Genomic DNA, 15,114 nt, shown 5'->3' on the forward strand with positions numbered 1-15,114 from the left:
CATAATCTACTTTTTTCTTGCAAATATTCAAACCAAATGGCGCAAAATTTGAATATCACAAATACGAAATATAAGAATTGAATTAATATTAACTGTATTTGTAAAATTATTTCGCAATAATAACCAAATAAATGAACTAATAATAATGTATCAAAAAATGAATAAAAGTGAGTAAAAAAGGTATAGTTTTCACTACTGAAACTTGGTCTCTGCCAGCGGTGACGATCTTGACAAGCAACCTGAAGTTGTTTGTTAGCAGTCCATACTTCTATAGAAGTCATTTCACAGGAACTTAGCCACTTTTTTTGGAGTAACATCTCGGATTTTGTTTAAATCCAGATATATTGTAGTATTTAGTAATATTTAAACGTATGTCGAAGGATTTTTCAAAATTTTTAAAACATTTAAACATCACTAAAGACTACAATATATCTAAAGGGCCTAGCTGAATCAGGTCAAAAGTGCCCCCAAACCAAATTCGGCCTGCGATTGGTCATTCGATAGTTTATCACAAAAAACTAGTTTGTGTCAATTTTCAACCTTCTATCTCAACCTGGGGGTATTAATGGGGGTGAATAGAAAAACATGTTTTTTGGAAATTACTCGTACCCTATCAAATAAAAAATTCGAGAAAAAATTCGAGATATTTCAGATACCAAAATACATGTAGAATTTTTTGAGATTTTTAAATCTATAACTGAAGTGGTGAAAAATGAAAAACGCAAAAAAGTACCAAAAAACGCGGATTTCACATTGAAGCAATCTCAGAACTATAATCATATTTTTACAATAAATACGTATTGTTGTTATTAGTATCTCTGACTTTTTTTCAGATTTTTTGATTTGATGTGCCATAGTCAAAAAAATCAAAAACCGATATTTTCGTTGTTTCTTTCGCGTCAGAGTAACATATACGTCGAATTTTCATACATTTTTTAAAAGACAAGTGCTTTGTTCAATTTTCAATGTTTTTACACTCAGGAAAATAACACAAGAATTACAGAAAGTAAATAAACTCATCCGATGAAAACTGCCGTGCTAATTATGTTTCGAAGTATCGATACTACATTACCAACAGTGTCAGTAGTGCAGCGACAGACCATCCACCTGCTAAACCGTTGCATACTATTTAACCACAGGTTCGAGTCCCTCTTCTAGGCTTATTTTTTTAATTCTCGTAAACATCTAATAATGATCAACATTAACTTTTAAATGTTTTTTGAAGGCATTTAAAAATATTTTAATCTGAAATATCTATAAAAATAATTTTGGAGTGCTTTTCACGATTCCATTTTTCTTATCATATATATTGTCACTTAAATTCATATCACATAAATTATGAACGAATTACAACTTTAATTGTGTATTTTGCTGTTATTTCTAGTGTTCTTTTAAATCAATCTCTCCCTCTCTCCCTCTCTGTTCGAAAAATGTATGTTATAGGTGTTGCTAAATATACAGATTAGGAGTGCCACCTCCGTTTTCAATAAACAGCTCTCGTTAACGAATCTAACAACCCAGACCTATTTCGATCACTCTTTTCAATATTGGAAACTTTCTTTGCGAATATCTCGAAAACTAAAAGAGATCTCCTTGTATATGTATAGGGAAAAGTTGTTCAGAATGATGATCTTGACAACATATTCCAAGGTCACTGAAATCGGAGGTGGCTCCCCTAATCTGTATATTTACCCTTTCAGCCAATAACACTTTTTTACAATAATCACATTTTGCACTACATGTTTTATTGTTCGTTACTTATTTGTGGAAAAAGTATTATTGTTCGATGGAAACCACGGTAAGGTGGTGGGTTTCTTTCCATCAGGAGGGGATAAGGATGGGTTTCCAACTGCTTTCAGCTTCCGAAGTACTTAATTTTCCGGAAATAACCGAGAAAGATTTCAAAATTCTGTTTATCGGTTCTTATCAGTTATCACAAGCGATTTCGTATTTAGCCGAACTTGTAGATAAGGAAAATAATATTAGTGTCTGTTGCCTTAAAAAGATCAATAACATTCTTAAATTCGATCTGATACATCTTCAAAATCACTTTTGATCTCCTTATTCGGCTAGACCCTTTGAAAAAAATCCAAGATGTTACTCCAAAAAGTGTCCAATTTTTGCAACTTTTTCGTTTTTGTTTTTTTTTTATATTTGTAGTAAACGATTTTCACTGATTAATGTATGTACATATGTATTCTGTTTCAGAAAAAATGAGCGATATTGAAGATACAGGAATGTCGCCTAAGACACCACTGGAGCAGCTGCAACTGCTGTAGATAGAAATACGGAACCAGCTGCAACAGTTGCAGCAAGAAATGGAGGAACAGCTCAAAAAGGAGGAAGATATTAGCAAACAGCTGCTACAACAGCCGCAGCAGCCTCAGCAGCAGCAACAGCAGCTGCAGTCTCAGCAGCAGCTGCAGCCCCAGCAACAGCAACAGCAGCTGCAGCACCAACAACTGCAACAGCAGCTGCAGGCTCACCAGCAGCAGCAGCAACAGCAGCTGCAGCGTCAGCAGCAGCAGCAGCAACTGCAGCCTCAGCAGGAACGACAGCAGCAGCGACAGCAGCAGCAGCAGCCGAGGCGAAATCGTGAGTACCTTTTATATTTTTTACTACTAATGTACTTCTTTCTTTGTGGATCTTTCTTTTAAGTCTTTATTATCTGTCCTCAAAAGAGCGAGTGTACAAGTTGTTAACTTACATCACTATATTGCTCGTAGTGTATGCCCTCTTAATAATATCAGTGCTTTTATCAGTGCAGGAAATCAGCGAAGGGGCGTACAGAGTCACGCCAGATGGCGCCACCGTCAGGTGCAGAAGAATCAACAAAATTTATTACGACTATTTTTAAATGTTGCAAACATTCACAAATAAGAAATAAAAATATTTTACAACAAAAATAACTTTTATTCAGTATATTTATTCATGCACCTTGCACAGTGTTACCAGCACACACAATAAAAAAATAAGTTCATTATTCCATGTTATCTCAGTTATTGAAATTGAAATCTCTGCTGAGTTCAAATAACTCTTGAACTACTTTTAAAACTTTGAATATTTTCGTTGTTATGTACTGTCATTTATTCAGTCTTCTGTATATTATTATATACACAGGAGTCTAACGATTTATATCTTTAAGAAAAAAATCTTGATCAAGTCCAACATCGTTTAATTAGTTTAATACATTTATCTTCTTTTGAATTAAAATTTAAATATTAGATTCATTTAAAATTAACTTACAAATAATAGTTCCTAAATGAAATACCTGTAAAACATTTGTTGGTAATCTTATTTGCATGTCAAGCATAAACTATATAAGGTTTTATCAAGTCTTTTTATATAAGCTTTCATATATCATTTAACATTTTACTATAATACGACCTTTGCAAAAGTATTATGTATCTTAATAGTATTAAAACAACTGTTTATTAAATGATCCATTACTCTACTAAGAACTATATTCAAACCCTGTCCTAAATTCTGTCTGTTCCTTTCCTTTTCATCCAAAAGATTTAACTGCATTAGATCATTTATTGCAATTACACAAAATACTGACACTAACAAGATGCTTAAAGTTTCCTGGTTTTCCACAATACGGTAAACCTTAATTATTTGTAGCTTACATTTTATAGTTAATAGATGCAATCGTTTTATTTGTTTTTAAGAATACCTCATACCATACATAAACATGATCTTTAGATATAACCTTATTTATGTAACACAACATTAAAAATTCGACATAATATACATATCTTTCATATCAGTCATCGTTAACTTACTCAATCAGTTTCAATTATTGCACATTAAATAATTAGTAGAAAAACATAGTATATATGTGCACATAGTCCAAAACTCTTGAAAATACCAGACTTGCATCGTTACCGACTTCAATTGATCATAACCCCCAGATTGGTTTTTGGACATCCCTCGCAAAAATTTAGCTAAATAATTAAAACTGATTACAAGACAGGAAGGAGGAAATAAAGAGCAATTGTTTAAGTCGTCATTTATTGAGATACGACAAATTTTATGTGCCGGTATAACCTAGCAAACTGACACGTGTGACCAACTTCGTCGGTCCGAACAGTACGATGCTTTTTTTACAGATTTCTCGAAAACTACGAATGAGCAATTAAAAGTAATTACGAACAGAAACATGTTCAAATTCTCAATATCACTGCCCTATAGAGATTTTTGTGACTTCTACAGACTGGATTTCAAAAAATATTGGTGGCTCAATCCGACCGACAAATACTTACCCGAACTAGCGGCCCGCGATATAAAAAAATTAAAAAATAAAAAGAAAGACTGATTAGTCATTAAAAATAAGATCTACCCATTGAGGTAGTCCAAGTATTGTTCCCTGCTAATATATACCAGTTAAAGTATCACACTCTTTGTAAATAGTCTTAGTTCTAGTTATTAGTTTTTTTAAGTAGTAGTTTGTAAGTCCTAGTCTGTAAGTATGTAAAGCAGTTCTGTCACAGGGGTTTTTAGTCATTTTTCCCCTCGTACCATTGCTCATGCAACATTAATTGTTAAAGCACCAAATGCTTGTAACGAAAAACCATTTATTTTTATTATTTTAAGTTTATGAACAAAACCATGTTATGCTGCGAGAACTATTTGCCGATGGTCAAGCAGTGTTATAGTTTAATAATATCTTGTTCGGCTATTTTTCTATGTTTATTATCGCCATTAAATATGAATGATTTGTATTATGATAACAAACATCAGTTTCAAAACAAAAAAAAGATAACAGGGTAGGAAGGAGGAAATAACGAGCAATTGTTTCAGTCGTCATTTATTGAGAAACGACAAATTTCATGCGTCGGTGTAACCTAGCAGATTGACACGTGCGACCAATTTCGCGTCGGTGCGAATAGCACGATGCTTTTTTCACAGATTTTTCCAAAACTAGAGGTGAGCAATTAAAACTAATTACAGAGCAATAATGGGCAAGAAAAGAGTAATTTTTTAGTAAGATAGGGCAATTTTTTGGAAACTTGTATAATTGTAAACTGATATGTACTGCTAACTGAACGCAGTTGTAATTGCAAAAGCATTTTTCCGAAAGTTTTAGAAGATTACGAGTGAGCAATTAAAAGTAATTACAGGGCAGGAAAGAGCAAATAAAGAGCAATTGTTTAAGTCACTGCGTAATGTAGTGGAGCAAGTTTTAGAGTTTTCATGTGGAGGCGGACGTACGATCTGTATTAATGTTACTAAAGATACGTGCATGCGCACTTAGAAGTTACTAGGTTACAGTTTCATATTTTTATTTATAAAATTTGTTGTTTATTGGCCTAATTGTTGCTCATTAATGGTTGAGCAATTAATTCTGAGCACAGAGCAATTTTTTGGTAGCTTGTGTAGTTCGTTTTGTACATTATTTTAGAAATTTCGGGATAGTGTATGTCGTTGCCAACCCATAAAAGTCCCTAAATGCCCAAAAAAGTTTTTTGATAATATTTCGAAAACGAAAGGTGAGCAATTAAAAATAATTGATGAGCAATTATGGGCAATTAAAGAGCAATTTTTTGACCTATGTTTTATTGGATTTGGTTACTAGTGTGAGCTAACTTCACATGGGTATCTACAGACATATGGCTGTCTAATAAATGCGAGATAGAGCCACACTGTGATTCCCCCTCCATTATACACACTACTGCACGAGCCGTATGTACGTGAATTCGGCCCTTTGGATCACTTCGTATAGCTTTGGAAAGACGAGAGAGAAAGCAAATGTCAAATCTTACTCTCGCGCATTGAGCTATATACTTAACTGAAGTGCGAACCCCTGCAAGAAAAGAAGGAGGGAGGGAGGTCAAAGTGAAAGATCCGAACTGGGGTGAATCTGTCCTTGTTCTTTCTATTATCCCAGTAGAAGGATTTTACTTATCTCTTTGTATCTGTGGCGAATTATTTCCAAATCGTTTTTCCTTCGGATAAAGTAAGAAAGAAACAGCTGAAAGTAAAAATTAGCAGGAGAGTATGAAAAAACCCACCACCACCCCGTCAAAGACGGTCCTTATCACTCTCCATATACATTTATCTGCAAATATGTACAATTATAACTTGAGGCCATGGAACAGCACTTCATACGCGCTGATTCGCACTGAAGGGTGCGATTGCGACTTTCAATTGCAATCGGACAGCACTTTATATGTACTGATTTTCACTCGCTCGGAGGCGGAGTCGCAATACCACATGGACCTTTAATTATAATACTTTCTTACTTTTTCTTATCCATCATTAGACATACTTTGCTGTTCAGTTGTACGTGTAGTTACTTCTTTTACGTACAGAGGCTCCCTTATCGGCTGGCCTCTATTGTACCTACTATCTATAATTTCTGGTAGCATACAGTCTTTGTAGAACCTCTTCAATTTTTCTTCCATCTGTGTTTCTCAGAATTTGTCGTCTCTTTGTACTTTTGTTATTTTCATTCCTTTCGGAGTCCATAAACAGAATAGAGCATCTTGTTTATTCGTTATATGCAATTGTCCTTGCACATGATAATAATAATGATGATTTTTATTTATCTCATCACCCTGATAAATCCGTCGTATCGCAGGAAGGTGCTGTATTGCTTTGGTAGGCGATAAATCTTTTGCCGATTGTGGACATTTAATTTCAACTATAGTATCATCTTCCATGAGACCGTCGGGCGTCGCACCCAAATAAGGCACAACGGCATCGATAAAGAGGTCACACGGTAAAATAGGAATTCCCGATTCTACTTCTAGTTGCCTCAAGGCATTCACCTCGTTCTCTTTTCCGTAATTTGCCCATTGCATTTGCCCATTGTGGCACTCAATCGGCGCATCGCCTCCTTTGAATTAAATTGGACGACAGTAGCGGAGACTCTACCCTGGTACGAACCTTTCGTCCAAAGTTAATCCTCTTGCCTCCGATGAATTTAGCAATAATGTTGTTGAAACTTTCCACAGCATCATTGTTTAACGTATGTAACAAACTTTCAGCTTGAGCGAAGAGTGGCTGCATCACCTCCTCAATGCTTTGATAAATACCCGTTTCTTTCAGTTGCGGAACGTAATTGATTTTGTTGGGGTCAGAGTATTTGTTGCAAAAATATGCCAACTTCTGACACTCCTTGTCTTCACCGAAAACGTGGCTCGGCATATTTTTCAAATCTTCCTTCAAATTTTTTATTTGATCAACGAGACTTATCTTCTCCTTGAATCGGTATTCTGCAGCTTTGTGTATGGCGCTTTCTCTTTTGGAATTTCCGTGGATTTTCCCCATGGGTTTTTCGCGTGAGATTCTTCTGTTACGCGCTGCGTTGGCGGATGCTCCCACCCTCTGACGACTTGGAGGAGCGTGTCAAGGTCAGGAAGAGAGTTCTTTTGCCGATGGGGTTGACGTGCGCATGCTTGGGCCTTGTGGGCCAGGGAGAGGCGGTTTTCCGGGGGTAGATGCCTAGATTTTGGAAGGAAGCAAAGAGAGGGTAAAAAAACCTCTCTCGAGTCTTAGACGCATTTCGGACTTTCGAAAGAGTATTATATATTTGCCTTAAGTAAATAAACATTGTTCTGCAATTTGAATCGTGAAGTTTAAAACTACCTGCGCATTTCCAACGAGCAGAGCGGTTCAGCTCTCCACGGGGAGCAACCTACCTTCCTATAAATTCAGACATTGAACATTTTCGCAATAGTATCAATACTAAAAGTAATTTGTATTGTGTGACAACGTGTGACACTAACTTCAAGGCGCGAAGTTCAAATTGAATGTAATAGAGAAGGCGTCAAAAGTGAAGTTGGAATAAGTTTATATGCTTGAAACCAGTTATAAACATTACTCTACAGAATATTTCAGAGTAAAGAATAAATCAATATCTCCTTAGAAACACTTATTTAAACATTCAAATCTCACCTTTTTCCCCTTCTCTAAGGAATTATCTCCAGCGCCAAGATGTAAAAGACTCGAAAGCTAGAAATCGATAAATGCTGACGATAGTTTTAACGAATTGGAGTTTATTAATTACAATATAATTATGTAATTGGTTCCTTGTTACTAAGATACCAAAAATTAACAAACATGTATTAAAATTTAGCGAGAAACCATTTTGGTACGCTCTCTTCGTCCCAGTCCTGTGAACTGATAAGACGTGTTTTCCCTTGGTTCAAATACAACAGTTTAGTTTGAGTTTAAATTTGTTTCATTTCTTTCCGAGCAGAGTGCTTTAGCGCTCCACGGGCACGAATCCTTCCCGGGTCCAAATAAAAATCCCTGAAGGCCACGCAACAGTATCAATAAAGGAATTTTTGCGTGAGAGTAACTGATGAAAGGAGAAACCGCCGGAGAAATCACAAAAAAGTCGAAACACGGGAAAATTAAATTTTGATAGAAAACACACTTGTTACGATGGATGTGAATGGAAAGGTAAGGAAAGAGAAGGTAAATATACTCGCAGGTCCGCAATTCCTAACGCGAGAGCGCGAGTTCCTCTGTAGCCACCTTGCGGCTGCAGTGATAATTCGCGGTAGTACTCGCGGCGCAGAGATGGGTAAAAAACTATTTAAATACAAAATAAAACAAAACACATTTTATCGTTATTCTAGCTACAGATAATTTCAGTATTTATTTGTAACATTTATTCGCGCGAAGTTGATTCCCATTTTTATTTATAACTGTATTCGCATTACCGTATCGATTAACTTTATTTATTATTCGAAGCTGAAAACAATTTCAGGATTTATTTGTAACTTTTATTCGTGTGAAGTTGATTCTCATTTTCATTTGTTACTTTTATTCATTAATTTTTATTTGTTATTTCTACCGTGATTTTGAGTAATTTAGTCATCTTTCTTTATACGACGTTATCAGTTCGTATGTTACATAAATAAATGCTTTCGTATATAAAGCACTAACTGGAGGTCATGATTTTAAACGTATACATGTGTAATAAATCCGTATTTTAATCCATATAGAATTTAATATACGGGTGCACTTAAGCAAAGCAGTTTGAGCAATATTAATTCAAGATTGCTCCAAATTAAGAAGAGGATTAGAATTTTGGAATTAACAGATTCAACCACTGACGAAGAAGACGTTACTAATTTTCGATTACATTATGAAAATAATGATCAAAAGTCTAGAAAAGTCAAAAGAAATAGAGGCGAAAAATATCATACAAAAATTGGAAATATTCTACATTTCTACAAAGAAATTCGAAAATAAGGATTGCAAATGTGTGAAAGTGTGCAAGAATGGTATTACAGAGGAGGATCGAATATCCCTTTTTCATTTTTTTGGAAAATGGAGGATTTTGTAACGCTTTATGATTTCCACCCTGTATATTAACCTTAATACTAAAGTAATTATTATTTGTGACTTATTAGTCGTGAGCGTTTTCCGAGGTATGAAACGCAACGCTTTTATGGGACAGTGCTGTACTTTGTTAATTCTGTTGAATTTATTAACATATTCAAAAGCAAAAGCAAAAGCAACAATTACAATTCCAATATATGTATAGTATCATACTTTTTATTATATTGTTACATGTATAAAACGACATACATACAAATGTATTTTTTATTCAAAACAATGCCAATAATATTGACTTTTATGTGCCAAGTGTTCTGTACATGCTGAATTAATCTATTTTTTACCTTCCACCATTATAATGTGATATCCAAATTTCGTTTTAACTGGTGGATCTGTATAAACTGGTGAATCAAGAGATGAAACAGGTAATGCAAAAGCAGCATCTTGAAATGGACCAACCATGGATCCCCGTGTCATCCATCCAAGGTCACCCTTGATAGTGGATATGTACAAATTAAAATTTGAATAAAATTATACTTTATATATATTTACCCCTGATCGTGCTTTATCTTCACTGTACATAGTAGCAACAGCATTAAATTTCTGACCTGCTTTTAATTTCTCCATTGCCTCCAAAATTTTTGACTGTTTCTCACATAAAATATGTCTAACCTTCATAAACAATTAATAAAATATTAAGAAATAACTTCGCAGGTTGTCATAAATTCATGAAGAATATATAAATATATCCACATTATAATTATTATTAAATGCTTCATATATTATTAAACTTAACATAAGGTAAACTATACATGTAGTGGTATACCAGGCAAGCTTGAGGTCTGGACACAATTAACACTTACCTGCCTAGGCCTCAAGTTTACTTGGTATACCTGTATATAGGTTTATATATTATATATATACTTTTACTGAATTTCCCCCTTTTTTCTGATCCTTTTTCTCGTTACCTTCTGAAGACTTAGATTTGTGTGCACTTTTTTTTGAAGACATGCTTGAATATTTGATTAAAGCTGCAGTAATAAAGGAATAATAAATACTTCATTTTGTATGATATAATTATTCTATTTAAAAAAACTTATTTCAAATACAGTAGTGCATAATAAAATTCCAATAGGTTTGTTTCACCTAAATTCCAATGACCCAGCTTCACTACTTAGTATTTCAAGATTGGCGTAACTTGAACTTATTGATAAAAATGGTAAACAAGTCTAACAAAAGTGAGAAAGATGTAGTATCCAAACCAGTGACAGCAGAGTTTAGATGCTTTAAAGGTATGTTATATATGTTACAATGAAATGTCTAATTCAAGAAATTTCACTTCCTATCATTTTCATCTTATCTTTGTACAATGGTATCATAAAATCGATTGACAAAGGTTCCGTAATAAAATTGAATTCAAACAATACAAAAATTGGACTAATCTCAATTCATTTCAAAATTAATACTTTAATAAATGTTTTTAATCATGTCTATCACCACAACATTGTGAAATGTTTACAAATCTCAAAGTTCTTGGAATAAAAGTCATAGCTGCAATAAACCACATAAATAATCTATGTTATAATAAAATAATTGCTATGAGCCGATCTTTGCTAATACCGCAATTCATACACGAATTACTGGTTACAAAACTCATTTGATTCATGTTGTGTCTAGCCTCATTTTCATAATAGAAACCTTGTTAATTCATTGGTACTATTTTTATAAAAAAAAGATGTAGATCAAAGAAATTAAAACTTATGTAATTGAATATTTCAATTGTCACTGGCCAGGATAGTAGGTCTTTATCGTTCGCTCTTGTTAGACTTTTTCTTGTTGAGTCCCAAGTGTTCAATTAGAACATATTCCTGCAACAAAATCGCTCTCTGTTAAGCGTGAGTTACAATGCTAACCGCCGACTCTACTGGAATTTAAACGTGCACTACAGTATTGGATAAAATAGAAAATAGAACTATATATAGGTTAGGCAAAATTACTTACATAAAATTTATTTTTTGCTTATATACTAATAGTACAAAGTAGATACATATAATGTTATAATAATGTTACAAATGCACAATTCTTTATATTACATACATGTATGTATGCATGTAACGTCAATACAAAATTCATTTAACCCTCTATAACGCCATATTGTTTTGAAGTTACATACTGATATATCCTTAGATCATATATGCTTATAGATGCGTTTCATACATAGGAATCCACGAGTCGAATTGAAGCAAAGATAACGGGAAAAATGTGACATCTCAACATCGCATGTAGGCAGAAAATAATTCAGAATGATGGATATTGTATTAAATGCCATCAGACTGTCCCCACCTCAGCATACAGAAGTACGAATTTCGAAAAAACAAAATACTTGCCTATTCGTCTCTAATATTCCCTAAAAATACTTTCCTTTTTAATTGCACCTTCAGTTTTTCAAAAAAAAAATTAAAAATTAAATTCCACATTTCAAACATGAAAACCTACCGATATATTTTAAAATACTGTTTTTTTCGCATATCTGATTGTATAGAAAAATTGCACCTTTGCTGCCTTCAAATACACCTTTACTTTTTCGAAATTTTGCAATAGTTTTATCAAAATCAGTAATTGAAATAACAAGCGTTACTGCGCATGCATAACTTGGAGAAAGGCGGGAAACTTAAACGGTCTTAAATTCTTATCGGTAATTCAAGCAGAAAATAAAGTAAATCGACTAGAACTTTACGAATCTAGTAGTATAAATTGAATGTCTGAAATCAGCACCTCTCACTATATTATACATTTGCAGGAAATACATATTAATTACAATATACGGTTTTTTATAATTTATTAATGTTTTTTCTCACATACCAGCTATACTCTTTATTTTATATTACTGTCTTGTGGTATATCTATAGAGGTGCAGATTAAATGAAGTGCGTTTTTGTGAGGTGCTAATTCCAGACTTTCAATGTAGACCTTTATATTCGTAAAATTCTAGTCAATTCACTTTATTTTTCGTTTGCGTTACCTACGAGAATTCAAAGCCTTTTAAATTTCCCACATTCTTAGTGGTCGCGTATGCGCAGTGACGCTTGCTATTTTAATAAATCAGTTAATTATTGATTTTGACAAAACTATTGTGCAATTTTCCTATGCAGCTAAATATACGAAAATAACAGTATTGTAGAAGTTAAGTATGTTTTCATGTATGAAATTTAAAATTTCGTTTTTAATTTTTTTTTTTGGAAAAACTGTAAGGGTATAATTAAAAAAGAAAGTATTTTTGGAGGGTGCTATTACAAAGAAATAGAGTAGTATTTCTTTCAAAATTTGTACTTCTCTAGGCTGGGGTGGGGACGGTATAGAAGGCCCCATCCTTTTAAATCCACGAGTTTACCGAGTAGGCACATTAACTTTAAAGCATTAATATTGTAACAGGAAGACAAATCAGACACTACGTTATAGGACATTTTGTGATCCAGTTGGGGTAATAATCCCCAAGAGAGTGACTAGACAAGAGAATTAAGAAATATTTACACCTAAAGTTGAAATACACAAAAAAAGAAAGTAAAAAAAGAAGAATGTAGTATTCCGTTGTTTCATACGTTATTTTAATATTATGATTCAAGTTATTAAGACTTAAAAGCAATTAAAAGCAGTTCGTCGTAGTTTAATTACTCCCTTGAGGATCACTAAATTAGGGTACCCAATCAACCCTTAAAATATTGAAACGTAAACTTTATATGCAAGGTGTAATAAGTATAAGTTAACATACTTTACGACATTATTTATTATGGGTTTATTAAAGTCTAATGGCTATATCACTTAAGGCCCAAGTAGGTAGGAGTCATTAACAAGAGAGAGAGCTTTTATGAAAGTTAAAAGCCGTAAGAGGTACAATAAAATGTGTTAAGACATTTCATCTGTAAAATTATAGAATTCTCTGATTTTTTGTTTAGCATGTACTTATGTTAACTTTAAGGCACTATTATTACAAAATGGAGACAGATCGGATATTATGTCATAGGACATTTTGTATTCCATTTGAAATCCCTTATCACCCCTTAAAATATTGCCAAGTATATTATTTACACCCTGTACACATATATTTCTCATTGGGTCTTCATAGAAATGTCACCAACGAATTCCACCAATTTTTTACGAAAATGATACCATACAAAATATAATGTTGATTGTTCTTCACGATTACAATGGAAAGAGTGTTCCAATTTTCAATGAACGATGTGTGTATTGAATAAGTTACTTACCAGGAAAAGCCGCATACGGTCTGGCTTCGATTTGCATGAAACTTTGCAAGTTTGATGAACAGCCAAAAATAGTAGATACGTATTTCTTTAGCTGCGGTAACTCAAGTTGAATGGATGAAACTTCCCTTTAAAGTTAGATATTCCCGAAGAGCTAACTTGAAAATGATTAGAGGTAACCAAAATTTTTTTTAACGCCAATTGTATGATTTTTTACGCATTAGAACAATCCATTTTTTCGTACTTCTCAAAGTATCTACATTGTATCCAATACTTTTTCTACTAATAGGAATTTTTACATAACTAAAATACTAAAAACACTTTAAATATTAATTAAAATACAAAAAGAAGTGCCATTCCTAGAAATGCACGGAAAAATACTGTGTGCCAATTACTATACAATTATTGTATTTTCAGTGTTTTAGAAGTGTAAATATTTTATATTTTCAATTCGAGCACGTAACTCAAAGGTTCGAGTTTATGAAAAAAATAAATATTTTCAATTTAATAATGCTACATTTTGTTACATGCAAAAATAAAAGGGGGACACAGTATTCGACCCCTACACAGTAATTGATATTCTTACTCTCTATTCTTACTCTCATTATTAACAATGAAGGAGATCGAGAAAAGGGAAAACTGTTTTTAATCAATTTTCAATATAAATCAACCGTACCGACTATGACAACTATTAGAAACAAATTGATTGTTTTACAAAGCGTTTACCAATTGTGATGATTGCTATTGGCATAACAAGAAGTAATTAATACCGGATGATAACATCACTTATAAGTGATACCACTTGTGACAGCGACATATCGATACAAGAATGGAAAAGTAAAATAATTCTAAAAAATTACACCTTTATTGAAATATTCTTTTAGAGTTTGAAGAAAAAATTGGTAACATTGTTGCGATATTTTTCCGACTCCAAACAAGTAGTTTATTATAAGAACACAACACATTTTGATCCTGTTGAAAATTCAATAGTATCTTTTTTAACAATAGGTTTGTTCAATAATAATGTGCTAGAAACTTGATAGAATATAATTTTCTGCTACTTCCACTCACTTTGAGGTATAATACTTCATACTCCCGTATCTTCTCACACCCGTGATAACATTTTTTGGAAATTTACAAAATACGTATAAGGATTATTCCTTAATTATTTACACCCGTTATGTTGACTATTCTGGCAATCTTAGTATTAAACATAATGTTCGTTTTTGTATGTTAAGCTGCGAATGTAAAATTGTGAACAAACGACTGAAGGTGACGATACAAAATGTTTAATTGTCTCACAATCAATTTCATTAATTTAACCCTTTCAGGGTTGAATAGCGATATATCGTTGTTGGCTATGTTTACACCTTCTTTGGGCGACACTAAAAGAGTTACAATACGGTAGAAGCTAAAATTAATCATAAAATTAAAGGACAACTCTATTAAATATAAGAAAAGTGTTGAAATAGTTTTCGTCATATTTGCAATTGTAACATGACTTTTTTTGTACAAATAATGTAGATGCTATTTCTACCACTTTTCAAAATTTATAAAT

General features: G+C 33.1%; 2 protein-coding genes across 3 annotated transcripts; one reads left to right on the top strand and one right to left on the bottom strand.

The window, feature by feature from the left end:
• The first annotated feature begins 1,979 nt into the window (after positions 1–1,979).
• Positions 1,980–2,857, top strand: LOC143186688 (uncharacterized). Its single transcript, XM_076390397.1, has 2 exons — positions 1,980–2,595; positions 2,763–2,857. Exons 1-2 carry the CDS (start codon positions 2,319–2,321, stop codon positions 2,855–2,857), a joined length of 372 nt encoding a protein of 123 aa, XP_076246512.1. The 5' UTR covers positions 1,980–2,318.
• A 6,639-nt stretch (positions 2,858–9,496) lies between these two features.
• On the bottom strand, positions 9,497–11,441 carry LOC143186763 (peptidyl-prolyl cis-trans isomerase NIMA-interacting 4). 2 transcript variants are annotated; one of them, XM_076390526.1, is made up of 5 exons: positions 11,299–11,440; positions 10,444–11,165; positions 10,222–10,328; positions 9,850–9,969; positions 9,497–9,789 (listed from the first exon to the last, which is right to left on the bottom strand). In XM_076390526.1, exons 3-5 carry the CDS (start codon positions 10,306–10,308, stop codon positions 9,631–9,633), a joined length of 366 nt encoding a protein of 121 aa, XP_076246641.1. In that variant the 5' UTR covers positions 10,309–10,328; positions 10,444–11,165; positions 11,299–11,440; the 3' UTR covers positions 9,497–9,630. The 2 variants fall into 2 exon arrangements, with proteins under 2 accessions (XP_076246641.1, XP_076246640.1); XM_076390525.1 differs by lacking the exon at positions 10,444–11,165 and having other exon boundaries at positions 11,299–11,441.
• Positions 11,442–15,114: the final 3,673 nt, after the last annotated feature.

This window comes from Calliopsis andreniformis, unplaced genomic scaffold (genome assembly GCF_051401765.1).
Source record: "Calliopsis andreniformis isolate RMS-2024a unplaced genomic scaffold, iyCalAndr_principal scaffold0022, whole genome shotgun sequence".
NCBI classification, from domain to species: domain Eukaryota; kingdom Metazoa; phylum Arthropoda; class Insecta; order Hymenoptera; family Andrenidae; genus Calliopsis; species Calliopsis andreniformis.

Bases quoted from the DNA above. Each gene is read 5' to 3' on its own strand.
- LOC143186688 (XM_076390397.1), top strand. From the start codon at position 2,319: ATGGAGGAACAGCTCAAAAAGGAGGAAGATATTAGCAAACAGCTGCTA. The intron at 2,596-2,762 runs GTGAGTACCTTT...TGCTTTTATCAG, and splicing joins GCAGCAGCCGAGGCGAAATC to TGCAGGAAATCAGCGAAGGG.
- LOC143186763 (XM_076390525.1), bottom strand. From the start codon at position 10,308: ATGTCTTCAAAAAAAAGTGCACACAAATCTAAGTCTTCAGAAGGTAAC. The intron at 9,970-10,221 runs GTATATATATAA...TTGTTTATGAAG, and splicing joins AAGGGGGAAATTCAGTAAAA to GTTAGACATATTTTATGTGA. The intron at 9,790-9,849 runs GTAAATATATAT...TCCACTATCAAG, and splicing joins AAGATAAAGCACGATCAGGG to GGTGACCTTGGATGGATGAC.